We start from the raw sequence: 16,516 nt of genomic DNA on the forward strand, positions 1-16,516 counted from the left end.
GCAAGTGCAAATTCAGTGAATCTCCACAAGGCATTATAGGCCAAAATGTCAGACAGGATGGTGCACAGATGCGCACTTGTGTTTGAGGTGTCTCGGCTGGATTTCATCCTCGACCCAACTCTAAAATGTCGGATTTGTCCTTCGCTGGTGTGGCGGTCTACTCAGAGGCGTGTTGAGCTGGGTGTCTTGTATGTTAGCTCTAGTTGGTGGATGTGAGATACAACGGTGTCTTCTGCAAAGAATAGCGTAGTTATATTAAAGGCACCATGGGAAAAACTACAAATGCCTGTTAAAATGGGCTCTGGTCTAATATCGGGCCTGCACAGAGGTTCGTGAAAGACCTGGGCCACAAAATTCCCTGGCCACCCCAAAGTAGTTGGAACTGTTTAAGTAGTAGTAGTAATAGCAGCAGCAGTATTAGAGGCCAGCCCTCACCAAATTGATGATTTACAGTTGTGGATGACATCAGCAGTTTTCTTCTTTGGACCCTGACCCGAGCACTAATCCTAACCCTAACATAGAAAATCGCATTCTCTACATGAACGCACATAATCATGATAAGCCACAATATTGTCATCTTCAGTGTTTAAACATTAATCCTATCACCGAGGGCCTCAAAAACAAGAATGAGCAATCAGAGATTGCAAACCCTCGCAAGGATGTATTTTCAGTGGGTTTTAAGGCTTTTGTGTGAAAACAAATATGGCGGTCGAACCACGTGACCGATGACGCCATCATTATTTTTTTTTCTAAACTAATTTATTCCTAGATTATGCTCAATACATTTCATCTTGATTGGATGAAGTTTTGCACTCGTCGAATTATGACGTCATAATAGAGGCACCTATGACATCATCATTAACATATTTTATTCCCCATGGAGAGTTCTTTACAATGAGCCATGTCTCAATTTTTTCTATTCAGCGCTTTCGGAGATATAGAGGTGCAACTTTTTGGGGGTTTTCCAATATGGTGGCCGAACCACGTGACCTATGCCGTCATAATTATCATTATAAAATTATACAGATGGAGTTGCACCTATGGTGGAAATTTCCTGACAATCGGACCAACGGTTGCAGAGGAAATCATATTTATTCTGTGCGGACAAACAAACAAACAGACAAACAAACAAATGAAAATCGGTCAGAGACCGAGGACTTGCCGGAATGTACTTTTTTTCAATCGGCCATTTTGGACAAATATGGCGGCCGAACCATGTGACCGATGGCGTTATCATTATTTGTTTTCTAAACTAATTTATTCCTCGATTATGCTCAAGAAATTTCATCTTGATCGGATGAAGTTTTGTGCTTGTCGAATTATGATGTCATAATGGAGGCACATATGACATCATTAACATATTTTATTCCCCATGGAGAGTTCTTTACAATGAGCCATGTCTCAATTTTTTCTATTCAGCACTTTCGGAGATATAGAGGTGCTAAGTTTTCGGTTTTTCCAAGATGGCGGCCGAACCACCTGACCTATGACGTCATCTTTAACATATTTTATTCCCCATGGAGAGTTCTTTACAATGAGCCATGTCTCAATTTTTTCTATTCAGCACTTTCGGAGATATAGAGGTGCTAAGTTTTTCGGTTTTTCCAAGATGGCGGCCGAACCACGTGACCGATGACGTCCTCAATTGGGCACAGTCTATTCCAGGGCAAGACAAATATGTGTGTAAAGTTTGGCGATTCTACATGCAACGGTGTAGACATAGCGCTGCGAACAAACAGACAAACAGACAGACAGACAGACAGACAGACAAACCAACCGATCAACATACTTGCCGGAATCTTTTCCGGCAAGTAACAAACGGACTCAAATGCAATACCCTCTCCTCGGGCAAGGGTAATGAAGCGTAATGCTTGGACCACCATCAGATCCAGAGCGGAACAGGGAAGGCAGGCAGATTGGCCACCGCTGTGAAGGTCATGAGTGAGCCAGATGAGTTTTTATCGACAATCCATTCCGATAACAGGATAATCCTCCTGAAACTAGCTTGAGTTACTGAAGCTTGGGATCCAAATCATTAACAAGGCTGCGTATATTCTCATTTCAACTTGACTCTTATGGGATACCAGTTTTGTGGCCTTACCACTAGGCCACCGTGGTATACCCACTGCATAAAGTACACTTACACTCGTCCCTCAGGCGGCTTGCGACACAATCGCACTGAGGTCGAGCCAGGAAATGGTTAAAGCGAGTGTATAGCCATGCGAGGTCACTAACTTGATAGAAGGTTGGCATCACACGTACAGTAATCTGACATTGTAGTTATTTTACCACCCTGGCCTTTGGATTGATCAACAATGATTTTGAAGAAAAAAAAGGAATCTAAGGCCTTTTAATTCTTATTTCGGTAACCTTATACTGTCTGAATGAACACTTAGCATGATAATGCTGTTTTCCCATCATTATGACAAAAGTCAAGGGAGGCCCACACCTGGCTGGCTCCCAGCTCAATGCAGCCCTGGCTCGAGTCACAGTCGCTGCTGCAGTTTATGACTTCATCTTCAAGCAGTTATTTTTTTTGTTGTTGTTTTTGTATACAAGGTCGAGGCTCGTGGAAGGGCTAACATTGATCACAAAAAAGACAAACTGACACATAAAACATGAAACATATGATAAAGGGAGTGGGAGAACAAGATGGAGAGCAGGGACATTGGGAGATCTGTGGGAGGGAGAGGACTTGGAGGGGGGGGGGGGGGGAGGCATGGGAAGAGGAGCGGAGGAGGGGGGGGGGGGGGGGTTGGGAGAGGTAAAAAAAAACAACATATGGACCCTGTAAGGACTTCCAGGAAAGAAGTTGGTATTTCAAAAAAGTGTATCTGGGGTGAATTAGCGGGGGTAGAAAAGATCAAGGTTTTGGATTGGGGAAGATAAGAGATGGTGGTGAACAGCTGTTTTAAAGACCTGGAGGGAGGAGTCGGATTTAAGAGAGTGAGGGAGTTTGTTCCAGAGGCGGGAGAAACGAGGAATGAAGGAGTGAAGGTGAGCAGAGAGTCTTGGTTTTGGCAAATTCACCAGAAGAGGGTTGAGTTCTTCTTCAAATCCTCGTGTGCTCGAACATGGAATCTCGTGCGGAAAGAAATCCTTTGTTCCCCAAAGCCACTCAATTAACGTCCTGCGTATTGTAACGTGTGGAGGGTTGGTGCCATACATGACGTTTCAGAAGTAGTTTGGCAGAGGTACTCAATAGGATACATGTTCAGGAATCAGGGTCAGGTATTTATCACATCTGCAATGCCCCTGAAGCTGAAATACCCATTCCTTATTCAGATTAACAAAGCCTAAGGCCTTTGTTAGGCCTGCAATTTGTCATCTACACAGCTCAGGCCTAGAATAAGGCCTTTGGAAAAGAAAAAAGCCTTTAGAGATGTTACAGACATGACTGCAGGTGATAAATCATGTCGATTTTGTGTTGCACCCTTTGCCAGACAATTCATTTTTCTGTAAGACAAATGTCTTATTCAAGAGGATAATCTTTCCCGAAAGGAAAAGTTTCTGCAGATACTGTTACGCAGCCAGAAAACCACAGGTTCTGCCACCATCTTACCACACCAGCCTGCAAGTCACCTTCAATCGATCAACAAAGGGTTATCTTTCGTTAATACTTTGGATCATGTAACCTGTGTTGGATTACGTCACGTAGAATAGATGTTATTGGTCACCTAGGTGACTGACTATAAGTTTGCTCTCTGTCTGTCTGTCTGTCCGTCCGTCCATACACCTGTGGTTTTTCAGACTTTTTCCCATATCCTTCAACATATTCAACTGAAACTTGGTACATGACTTTATTATGATAAGTTACAGAACAAGTTCTAGTTTCAGAAAAATAGCCTTTCGTCAATGTTTGGCAGAGTTATCCCCTTTTAGGACTTGGGAAATATCACATCGGTAGGGGACATGTATTGCAAAGCAATTCTCACTCTTAAACTTCCTCAGGTATAAAGGGCAGGTAGAACAGCTGCAGTACAATTCGCACTTCACAATTACTTGGATAGATTGATGCACTTGTTACTGTATATTCAGCAATGACAATGCTATGTCGAACTGTTTGAGGGAGCCAGAGAGAGAGTTTGATTGCGTCAGAGATGGGTGGAGTGTAAAATGGGAGTGGGGATGGGGTTGGAATAGGGAATTGACAGGGAAGATGATGCCAAGCACCAGAATATAATGTGCTGCTCTTGCCAACGAGCACAATGCTGTGCGAAGCACAATATCCATATGGAGTGTTCACCTTCAGGCGAAGCTATAACTTTTATGACTTTATGATCCGAAGTGCATTTGTGTATATCTTGAATTAGGAAACGTCTAATCACCTCTCTTTATTTTATTTTCCAATTTTGCATTCTCATAGGGAGGGGAAATGAAGAGGTGAAGGAGGTGGAAGGAATTGTGACTATATGGAGAGTCGATATTCCTCCTCTTACATATTTCGTCAGCGCACAATGTTAAGGTTCTGCACATATACCAGAAAATAATAATTTAAACGTCTCATGAAATAATTGAATAATGGCAAATAATAATCAAAAATAATAATAATAATGTAAACGTATCATGAAATAATTGAATAATGGCAAATAATAATCAAAAATAATAATAATAATGATAATAATATTGTAATAATAATGAAATAATAATTAAATAATGTATATAAAATATTGTCAATGAAATCCTGATCGATGAAGAAAAAAATAATAATAATAATAATAATTAAATAATGTGAACAAAATAATGTCAAAGAAATCCTGATCGATGATTAAAAATGAAATAATAATAATAAAATAATAATTAGATAATGTAAATAAAATAATTTCAAAGAAATCCTGATCGATTAATAAAAATATTAAATAATGTAAATAAAATAATGTCAAAAAAATCCTGATTGATGAATAAAAATAAAATAATAATAATAATAAAATAATTGAATAATGTAAATAAAATAATGTCAAAGAAATCCTGATTTATGAATAAAAATAAAATAATAATAATAAAATAATTGAATAATGTAAATAAAATAATGTCAAAGAAATCCTGATAGTAGATTAATAATAACAAAAAAATTTTAAAATAATAATAAAATAATGTAAATCAAATAATGTCAAGGAAATCCTGATTGATGAATAAAAATAAAATGATAATTGAATGAATGAATGATCGTTTTAAGGCCATTTTTCCCCGCTAGAGCAGGGGTTAGCCTTGCGGGCCCCATGACAATCATGGTTCCCTGTTTGAGGCAATGTTTTTATGGCCGGATGCCCTTCCTGACGCCAACCCTTGGTCGCCTCTTACGATGCGCAGGGATACGGTGTACCTATTCTAAACCGGGGTAAACACCGGGATCATTCATCCCAGCAAGCTGGTACTCAATTTGCCGACCTCAGAAGGATGACAGGCTGAGTCAACCCCCCTGGCGTTAATTCAGCCAGGGGGGCTGACTCAGCCTAATTGAATAATGTAAATAAAATAATGTCAAAGGAATCCTGATCGATGAATAAAAATAAAACTAATTAAATAATGTAAATAAAATAATGTCAAAGAAATCTTGATCGATTAATAAATAAATATATAAATTAATTAAATAATGTAAATAAAATAATGTCAAGGAAATCCTGATCAATTAATGAAAATAAAAATAAAATAATAATTGAATAATGTAAATAAAATAATGTCAAAGAAATTCTGATCGATGAATAAAAATAAAAATAATTAAATAATGTAAATAAAATAATGTCAAGGAAATCCTGATCAATTAATGAACATAAAAATAAAATAATAATTGAATAATGTAAATAAAATAATGTCAAAGAAATTCTGATCGATGAATAAAAAGAAAAATAATTAAATAATGTAAATAAAATAATGTCAAAGAAATCTTGATCGATGCCAGGGTCTCGCAACGAGTCTAAATTTTAAAATAAATTGTCACTAACTATTTAAACAAAAGGGCGAGTAAGTTGACAGAATTGTAATATGTTGAACATTTACTAGCAATATAAATACCTCAGTTTGCAGCCTGTTCAATACAAAGCTGTCTCGTTTGGGTTTGATTTCCGACAGATCCAACTTCACTAAAACCGTCGTTCTGGCGAGGGGTTGGCAGGGGGCGCTGTAGCTTGGAGCACGCAGTCCTTCAAATGGGGTCGTGGATCTGCCTATCTCACCTGCAATTGGGATTTCGATATTAAAGATCCCATTGCGACTTTCAAGTAGAGTTCATTGTGTTCATCGTGTGCTGGTTTTCTGTTTGGCATTACCTCTATAAATGCACTAGGTACACCTGCAAGATGGACCGCATGCATGATGGGTAAAATGGCCTCCCTATGTGTCAACATTTCCTCTTATTTACTACCTGTAGTCGGTCTATCGAATTTATACAACCACCGAGATTGCTTTGTTGTGTATAAATCGATGAAGCTTCCGTCAATTATTTTCAAAAGTCAAACTGCAAGGTAACACCAAACACATCATGATGTTTGCACAGAATTTTGAGGCCCTCTACCTGCAAACAGGTAAGGTTGTTGAGTCAGGAAAATAAATGGAGAAAACGGTAATGGAACGATCACATTTCTTTTGTGCGATGGCAGAAGCTCATCATTTCTTTCTTTTAGCATCCAATTCCATATTTTTCCAGTTATATCCTTCCGGCAAGTTCTTCGTTGTTCTTCTCATCACCTTTTTGTTTTCATTTTTAGGCAGAGATATAAATGGCAAGAAAAGGTGAAAGAAACCGTTTGAAAAAAAAAAAAAAATTCCGAGTCTTGCAGGAAATGGAAACCAACTCTTTCCATCCGCTCGCCCCAAAGTTCACCCCAAACCCACCTTCTCCAATGCTCAATTATTGATGCCATCGATGGCGAAGTTCCCCAAGTGCTGCTGAGACGGTTGTTCTGTTACCGCAATTGCAGGTGCCGTGCTTCCCCCTTTTTCTGTAACGAAGCACGCACTCAATGGCATCCATTATTTCTGAAGATCAACGTTTTTGGCGATTTCTAAAGGCAACCGGAAGTCTTAAATTCCTCTGCTTTTCGAATCGGCTGTTTGATCGGATGGTTGAGGACTTGCTTCCTAAACCTGTACTGGTTGCTGTGGGTTCCATTCCTACTGCTACTGACTCAATTGGCATCCCATACTTGGCAAGAATTTGTCCTGCGTTGAACTATCCTAGGCTGGTTTACCATTTTCTAAAGGCCAGTGATGTATTGTGGGCCTTCCTAGAAACCAATCCATATGCTGGCCTTGTTTTGGAAGATGACACTAGAACTGAGAATATCTCATTCACACAGAAACCTGTCAAAAGATTTTTCACACGAAATGCCGTTAATTGTAATATGAGTTATTTTTATTTTTGGAGATAATGGCATTTGGTGTATAAATTCATACTGCAAGTGGCGTCCTGGTAAAGGTTTAAAATAAGATAAATGTTCCTCCATTTTGCGCTTTGTTTGTGCCGACAGGGAAGGATCACATCTGCCGTTTCATTGGTTGTGGAAGAAATGACAAGTTCAACTACGTGGTGATGCAGTTGCAGGTACAGTGGCCGTATGCGAGATAATGGTCTTGTTTTGGGAGAGGGATATTTAGCCCAGGAGCATTAGGTTAAGACCTAGAAGAAATTAGTAGAAAGCTGATTTTTTGCACAGAGCTTCAGAATACCATGTGGATGCCCACAATATAAAGTCCCACGAGTCCCACCTTGTGGCATTTTCAAAATTCAAGATGGCCGCCGGTTGGATGGAAAATACATAAATATGGATAACTTCAGCCTAGAACCTCATAAAAGTGTACTTTTCGTGGCTAAATATATGTTTTAGCACACTAGGATTTTAATAGAATATATTTCAGTGACCTCAGATAATGATATGTAGATATAATCCAAGATGGCTGACAAAATTGCCGCTGCTGTAATGCAAAAAAACATCAAAATCATGATAAGTTAAATTTGCTATTATTTTATTTAATGCAAAATGTTTCACATTGTGACCACAAGGCCTGCAAGAGGTAAACAACACATGGGGATTTGACATTTAATTACAATACGACACAAAAGCAGACCAACTTTTTGACCCCAGTCATCCCAACCTGATTCTAGTGTTTTGGACAGTACCGTGTTAACTGAATGTCACTTTTCTTATTCCTGACTTAAACACTGTTATCACCCTCTAAATCAATGTCCCGAGAGCAATTATGGCCATTACAAACAGTACACAAGAGGGTACTCTCCAGATCAGACTTGTAGCAAGTGCATCGTTTTCCACACCCCACCTTGCATCCACAAGATATCATTTTCAATATTTAGACATAAAAAGTATACTTTTATGAGGTTCTAGGCTGAAGTTATCGCAATTTATGCATTTTCCGTCTAACCGGCGGACATCTTGAATTTTGAAAATGCCACAAGGTGGTACTCGTGGGACTTTGTACTGTGGGTATCCACATGACATTCTGGAGCTCTGTGCAAAAAAAATCAGCTTTCTACTAATTTCTTCTAGGCTTCCCCTTCATTTTTGGCTAATGCTCCTGGGCTAATTCGAGCGGTGAATTTGAAGGGAAAAGCATAAATTACTAGACCGGGTGGTGTACTGGGTAGAGCGTCCGTTTTGAGTTTGGGCAGTCAGCGGTTTAACGTCGTACCAAGGACTTTAAAAATCTTACATGGTACTTCATTGTTTGGCATTCAGAATTTAAAAATGATGGAGCATGGACACTCAAACGCAGGTTGACAACTATTGTGCAGGCTTCGATGAACCGAACGGCCTTCAACTACATTGAGGTTCCTTGTGAGGAAACTCCTATAAACACAACTGGCCCCCTTTCTGCAACTAGATGGTATTCTTAGAATACGAACCCTGCGCAGTCAACTTGTTGCGAGCCAACTCTTCTGTTTTTGAACATTTTTTTTATTTGATCCAATATGGCTGCAAGACCACGTGAGTGATGACATCATAAATTTATATTCTCTAATATAATCGTTGCATAGATCACACTCAATATATTTCAAAATTATCAGACTAAGCGTTGTCCCTGTCGCATTATGATGTCATAATTATGGCACCAATGACGTCATAGTTAACAACACCTATTCCCCATATGTAGTTCTTTACAATGAGCCATGTTTCATTTTTTTCCATGCAACAGTTTTGGAGATATAGAGGTGCCACATTTTTCGGTTTTTCCAAGATGGCGCCTGTAACACATGACCGATGACGTCATGATTATCATTAAAATATTCTACAGGAGGAGGCACTCCTATGGTGAAAATTTTGTGTCCATCAGACCAACAGTTGCTGAATTTTTCTTAATAATGATCTGATAAGTGTTGTACTTGTCAAATTATGACGTCATAACGAAGGCACCGATGAAATCATCATTATCACATCTTATTCCCCATGGGGAGTACTTGACAATGAGCCAGGTCTCAATTTTTTCCATGGAGTGGTTTCAGAGATATGGAGGTGCGAAGTTTTTCCAAGATGGCGCCTGTACCACGTGGCATATGACGTCATAATAATCATTCAAATATTCTACAGGAGGAGGCGCTCCTATGGTGAAAACTTCCTGTCAATCGGACCAAAGGTTGCCGAGAAAATGAATTTTTTAAATGCAGACACGTAGGGCACACGGAACACGGCACACAGCACACACACACGTACGTAACTGAATGCTTAACTCCGATTTTCGCTTCGCGAGCGCAGGGTAACGAATTAATCATTTCTGAAGATATAAAAATGTAGCATCCTGTTTTGAAGCCTGAATCTGTTATGCGCCATGCTTTTCTTGTTTCATAGCTTTTCGGTGTTTGACTTTGTCCTCTGTGTCGCTTTCTCAGGGACGGAATCTTGCCGACCTACGGAGAGGTCAACCGCGAGGGACATTCAGCCTCAGTACCACGCTACGCCTTGGCCGCCAGATCCTCGAAGCCATAGAGAGCATACATGACGTCGGGTTTTTACATCGAGATGTGAAGCCGGTAGGCTCTCTTAAGCTGATTTGTATCACACCACAGCTCGAATGGGGGTGCACTTAGGTTGTTACTTGTTGGATTAGCCCGCACAATTTTCACTGAAGTGCATCACACCCAGTTGCGTCACATATGTCGTGCTTTGCTTTGTTATAATTCTGTGCTGTACCACACCTTGAGACTTGATGTTGTGACATGGTGTGTTCTACCACACTGTATTCCTATATCCTGAAAATGAATAGGCACCACACTATGATGTGCCATACTCTGCTTTCTCGCGGCTCATCATCCTGAATACGAACCAATATTCTTCATTCTGCAAACCTCATGAGAGAACAACAAAACAAATCAGAGAAGTTTTAATCCAAAACAAATTTTAAAAAAAAAGGTTTTCAGGTTGACGCAAAGCGCTTGCAAAGGTCACAGGTGAGTTGAAGTTGCACAAACATGATGAAACATGGTCAGACATTTGTGCAAACACACTTGGACAAATCCACAGAGTCATTTACACCAAGAGAGAGGCAGGGAAGATCATTGAGGACTTGAGACATCTTTTGGTTATCAACTCATTGTATGATATTTTATATATACTCCCCAAATTAATTGTTTGGTAAGTTTGTGGCTCTTTAACCGTAAGATAATCAAGTGTAGCCCAAAGCTCCCTATCCATATTCTACAGGAGGAGGCGCTCCTATGGTGAAAACTTCCTGTCAATCGGACCAACGGTTGCCGAGAAAATGAATTTTTTAAATGCAGACACTTAGGGCACACGGAACACGGCACACAGCACACACACACACGTACGTAAGATGCTGCTATCCAGCATCTTTTTTGCATACAAAGTCAAGATTTGTGGGAAGAGCTGGAACACTGAATGTATCAGAATGCAACAGAACAAAAGGAACAGTAGAAAAAGGAAGGAAACACCAACAGCAGAGTTGGAGAGAGAGAGAGAGAGAGAGAGAGAGAGAGAGAGAGAGAGAGAGAGAGAGAGAGAGAGAGAGAGAGAGAGATAGAGATAGAGATAGAGATAGAGATAGAGATGGATGGATGGACAAATGTGGGGAGGAATGAGGGGGTAAGAGAGGACGCACGAGGCAGACAAGATGCATGCAGTAGCAAACTCTCAGGAAGGAGAAACTGATAATTTGGAAGGAGGTTGGGGATGAGCGTACGAGGGTAGAAAATATCATTGTTTTTGATTGGGGGTGATCTGAGACGGAAGTAAACAGCTGTATTGAAGACCCGGAGGAAAGAATGAGAATTAAGAGAATGTTTAAGTTGGTTGCTCAGTCAGGAAAAAAGGAACAAATGAGTGGAGGTGAGCAGTGATTCTGGATTTTGGGAGTTTCGCCAAAATGGGATTGATGGTGGACCACGTGCACCCTGCAGAAACCTGAGGTGGGGGGAAGGGGAAGAGGGTTGAGGACATAGCATGGAAAGAGCAGAGGGTGCAAGATGAGAAAGGAGGCGGTAGAAGACAGAGACCACCGACTTGTCTGTGATGGGAAAGTGATAGGCCCATAGATTCAGCTTCAACATGGGACATTCCAATGATCTTGAAGACCAGATCACTCCACCTTGGAGATGCTGCTTCTGCTTACCCAACAATCACAATGGATGTCAGATGAGATCCACGCCATCTCTCTGCACATACAGTATCTCATGCTTTCAATATAGTCTGGTATCCTGCCTTACTCTCCAAACTGCTTGACTATGGCATACAAGGGCAACTCAACACATGGCTTACTGGCTTCATCGATTCTCTTAGCCAATGTGTGGCTCTCATGGGAATCCTTTCATCTCTTCTTGTCAAGACTGGAGCACCCCAAGGCAATGTTCTGGGCCCTGATCTTCATAAATGATCTATCTGACTCTGAAAAGGCCCCTTTATCTATTTGCTGATGACTCCCCCTCTGCTGTGACATCCTCATCCATCAGACAGGCAGGCAGGCTGCAGCCTCCTTCCTCTCTTTAGACTTTTAGAAAATCAAAAGTTGATCAAACACTTGTAAAATATGTCTTTCAATACTGACAAATCTCACCCTCTCACTATATATCTACAAAAGGACCATCTGTCAAAGCCTTGCCATCTACTTTCTTAATTAACAATCTCTTGTGGAAGTTCAACAATATAATTCAAACTCCTGGATCTCAGTATCACTATCAGCCATGATCTTTCTTGAGCAAACAACCTTTCAAAATTGGCCTCCAAATCCAGCCGCTGACTGGGCATACTTCTTCATACAAAGTACTTCCTTGGTATACCTGAACTCCTATCCACCTACAAGGCCTTCATCCACAGCTTGATGGAGTACTGCTCTCCCCTCTGGGCTGGCTCCCTTGCCTCGCATCTTTCTCAGATTGATGCCATGGAAAACCAAGGCCTTCAAGATCATTGGAATCTCCTGTGCAGAAGCCGAGTCTATGAGTCTTTCAGTTCGCCATCGCAGACAGGTTGATGGTCTCTTTGTCTTCTACCACCTCCTTTCTGGTCTTGCGTCTATGAGTCTTTCAGTTCGCCATCGCAGACAGGTTGATGGTCTCTTTGTCTTCTACCACCTCCTTTCTGGTCTTGCACCCTCTGCTCTTTCCGTTCTTTGTTCCCCCCAGGTTTGTGCAGGGCTCATGTGGTCCACCATCAACCCACTTCTGGTGAAACTACCTAAATCCAGGATCACTACTCATCTCCACTCATTTGTTCCTCTTTTTTACCACCTGTGGAATCAACTTCCATATCCTCTTCAATCTCATTCTTACCTCAAGATCTTCAAGGCAGTCCTATGATCTCAGATTGTCCCAAATCCTAAACTATGATCTTTTCTACCCTCATTAACCCCATCAAATCTTCCTTCCAATATTCCAGTTTTCCCTCCTTGGAGTTTCCTTCTGTATCCATTCTTGTCCACCACATGCATATGTTTTGCGTCCTGTTTTTGATTGTTATGTCCTGATCCATTCACTGGACTAGCTCTTCCATGAGCGTTGACTATGTATTTATACATACTGGGTGTCCATGGACCCCAAGGGGGTATGTGATGCCTCATCAGGAGGTATATGAGATACATTTGGAATCGAGGCAGTGAAAGAAGAAGCTGTTTGCACAAATATTATAATATACAAATGACCCAGTCACCATTGAGAAGGGATACATGATGCCTCACGCTGAGACCAATGGGTACTCCGACCAAAAAAGGATTCAGAACCACTGGCTAAGAGAGAGGATGGCAATAACTGCACCATCTGACCACGGGAGCCCGAAGATGGCTGTAACCACCTAACTTCATGTCATAGACCAACAACTCAGAGACACGCCGCACTAAAGAAGAAGAAACAATTCCGGAAGGGAGGATTTGCCATTGGGAGACATCCGGATCAGAAAGTTCACAGATTGAGTCAATCCATGCAATGGAGTCAGAGGTCCTTTGCTGAAGTGCCATATGGCTGGTGAGAGAGGTCCAGCAAATTTGCATGGTGACAATTTAAATTGGCACATATTAGGATGAGGGGGGAAAGGAGGGGTTTACACCATAAAATAATGTAAATGGGATTTGATTGTCATGAACAGACAACCTTTGAAAACTGGACTTCTCAAGATTCCCAAATTTAACATTTTGTGATAATGGTGATAAGATGGGTGGAAGGAATTTTTGTTGAAGTCACAGAAAAAGGTTATGTTGCAGAATGGGAGGAGGGATAATAGACGAAGTGCTTAGGTGAGAGACACATTTTCAAAATGTGTCATGTGAAGAAGAAGAGGAGGAATAGATCTGGATGAAGAAGAAGAACATTTATAGCTGGCGAAGCCGGTGTTGTGAATAAATGCGTACGTATTATGTTGAAAACCAGATTATGCTGGATCCCTTGGCTTGAGAATTCCGAAGCTGTGACGCACCAAATCGCCCAATGGAGGCCGCCATCTTGCGGATGCGGAAGTATGCATAACTAATTGAAAAACGTTCAATAGGAGTTTGTTTCACCCGTCTTTGTTTGATTCACAATCTTATGCACCTCTAATTTGTAATTAAAATACTTTAGGACCAACCTCGGCCCGCACAGGCCTGGTTATCTTCAACGAAAATCGTCACCAAACACCGGAACCAATGAGATGCGAGCATTTGAAAAAATATTTCAGAAACCAAATCACTCAATGGAGGCCGCCATCGTCCGGATGCGGAAGTTTGCATTAAAAAATTGCGAAAACGTTCAATAGGAGTTTGTTTCACCCGTCTTTCTTTGATTCACAATCTGATGGGCCTCTAATGTGTAATTAAAATACTTTAAAACCAACCTCGTTATCTTCAACGAAAATCGTCACCAAACACCGGAACCAATGAGATTCGAGCATTTCAAAAATTATTTCAAAAGAGCTTATTACGCGTTTCGGAGGGTGAAAATGGCGTCAAATATTCTAAAATTGACGAAGAACTATTTTTTAGAAATCTCGCGGCCGTAGGGGATAGTTTTTCATGGCCGGAAATGTCCGAAGTTGAGACCGAATTCACCGAATTAATCCAGAAGGAAATTTTATAAATTTTAATCTCATCCAGAATGCAAATGGTGTCATTTTTAACTTGGTACGGCACCTACTACACCTACCTACTACCAACTACCTAACCTACTGATGCCACAGTGATGGGTAAAATAGTGGTAAGAGGCTTTGGCTTCGCCGGCTCATTGCGGCTTTGCAGTCGGGTACTAGTAGTATGTGAAGAAATACCGGTAATGAAAAAATGCAAGAAAACAATCACACATTATGGAGAAATAAGGAAAATGAAAAACACATTTTCATATGTTTTCAAAAGCTTTTAATTCAAGGAAGAATCATTTCCTTCGATGAATATATCCAGTTTGGAGATATTGAGAAAAGGGTGTGATAAAGAATGAGATCCAGGAAGTACAAGTATAAGGCAGAATGAAAATCGTGTTTTGTAGTGAAAAAGAGTTTTTTTTATTTGTTTTTATATTTTTAAGTGAGGAAGGGTAATAGGATAATGTTGAAGAGGCAGAAAGGACAAATTTTTTGGTGAAAAAAATAAAAAGGAAACAGAATGACAAACAACCTCAAAACCGAGACGATTTTGCTCCCGGCTGTCCTCGGAGTAGGCCTGAGCTACACGAAAATGAATTCGACGATATAGCACAACAAGGTACAATTTAACATGGAAAATTGGATGAAAACACGAACAGCAACACAGGAACAAAAATATAATGGGAAAACATGATGGATCTGGTTTGGAAAACCTTGCTTTAATTGAGGTGGAAGGGATCAGCTCGGTGCAGATTCGACCTGCACATGGAGCAACCGCGAACCGGAAGTCGATTGATTTTAATTATTGATTTTAATTAATTGAGGATAAAAGCGTCCATTCCAAGACTTTTCAAGCCATATTTGTCCTACTGTATTTCTATCATTTATTTTATTGTGTCTCAATCCCTTCGCACCCTTTTTGAGTTGCTTTGTAATAGTTACTTTGGGATTGGCCTGTTCACATGACACCATGTGAATCATTGTTTGACAATGCAGGTGAACTCTAGTTCAAATCTCATATTCTGTATGTGTATGAAAATTGTGTACTGGTGTGTGCTGTACTTGTCATTTACGCAAAATGTACTTGTCGTACACAGACGTCTATTCGTGTCTTTGGCCTGCATACGATATGTGTACAAGCTCTAACGCTAGCTTCGATCAATGCAGAAATACTGGTCCATTTAGCTAATTCATAAATTATTTTGGTAACATTCCTTTCTTTTTTTACTCAACTGATAATTGCTATTGCTTTCAAAGTTTGTGTTGTTCCTTGTTGACTACATCGCTTTGACATAGTACATTAATTCCGTGCTCAGATTGTTTCAAATTATTTTCTGGTTTCTCCTTGTTCATTACTGACTTCTGATCCCCACCTTTGACAGTCAAACTTTTCAATGGGTCGCCTCCCAAGCATACAGAGGAAGTGCTTTATGCTGGACTATGGCCTGGCACGGCAGTACACCAACTCCAGTGGAGAAGTTCGTCCGGTGTGTGCACTATATCTCTTTGGACACACATGGGAGCACCATAGTACAGTTCGGTGCAATGACCACAGTGAATGCATGTTCTCGGAGCACGTCGCCCTTCTCATTGAGAAATAAGGCCATGTGGCCCCTTCTGCATTTATATTGGGGATTTATTTCTTGAAATGAGTAGGAGAATATCCTGGCTTGAGCAACGCGTTGTCCTTGCACCAGGTCTCAGTCTCTCTTTTGCTCCAACAATGGGTTAACACCCAAAATGTCAGTTTCTCCTTGCTTCCCAAGGTGGTTTGCATACCTCAAAGAATGTCCTGTTGATTTAATCTATTAAAAGATAATTATCTTACTATAATTCACCAAATGTCCGTCCGACGTCCGTCCGTTCGAAGATACCGCAAAAACGGCTCAAGCGATCGCAACGATATTTTGGGTGGGTATTTCTGGGACACCTGGGAGTAAAATAGGCTATATTGTTTTACCAATTTTTCCAAGTTTTCCAATTTTCCCATACACGATGGAATAATATTTACCGAT

General features: G+C 40.5%; 1 protein-coding gene across 1 annotated transcript in view; it reads left to right on the top strand.

The window, feature by feature from the left end:
* Positions 1-16,516, top strand: part of LOC137426897 (uncharacterized) — an 89,177-nt gene that overhangs the window by 40,977 nt on the left and 31,684 nt on the right. Inside the window, exons 7-9 of the mRNA XM_078777106.1 lie at positions 7,467-7,540; positions 9,839-9,979; positions 15,884-15,988. Coding sequence (XP_078633232.1) covers positions 7,467-7,540; positions 9,839-9,979; positions 15,884-15,988 — 320 coding nt within the window. The remainder of the gene's footprint in view (positions 1-7,466; positions 7,541-9,838; positions 9,980-15,883; positions 15,989-16,516) is intronic.

The sequence above is a fragment of the Myxine glutinosa genome, chromosome 5 (assembly GCF_964187855.1).
Source record: "Myxine glutinosa chromosome 5, kmMyxGlut1.1, whole genome shotgun sequence".
Classification (NCBI taxonomy): domain Eukaryota; kingdom Metazoa; phylum Chordata; class Myxini; order Myxiniformes; family Myxinidae; genus Myxine; species Myxine glutinosa.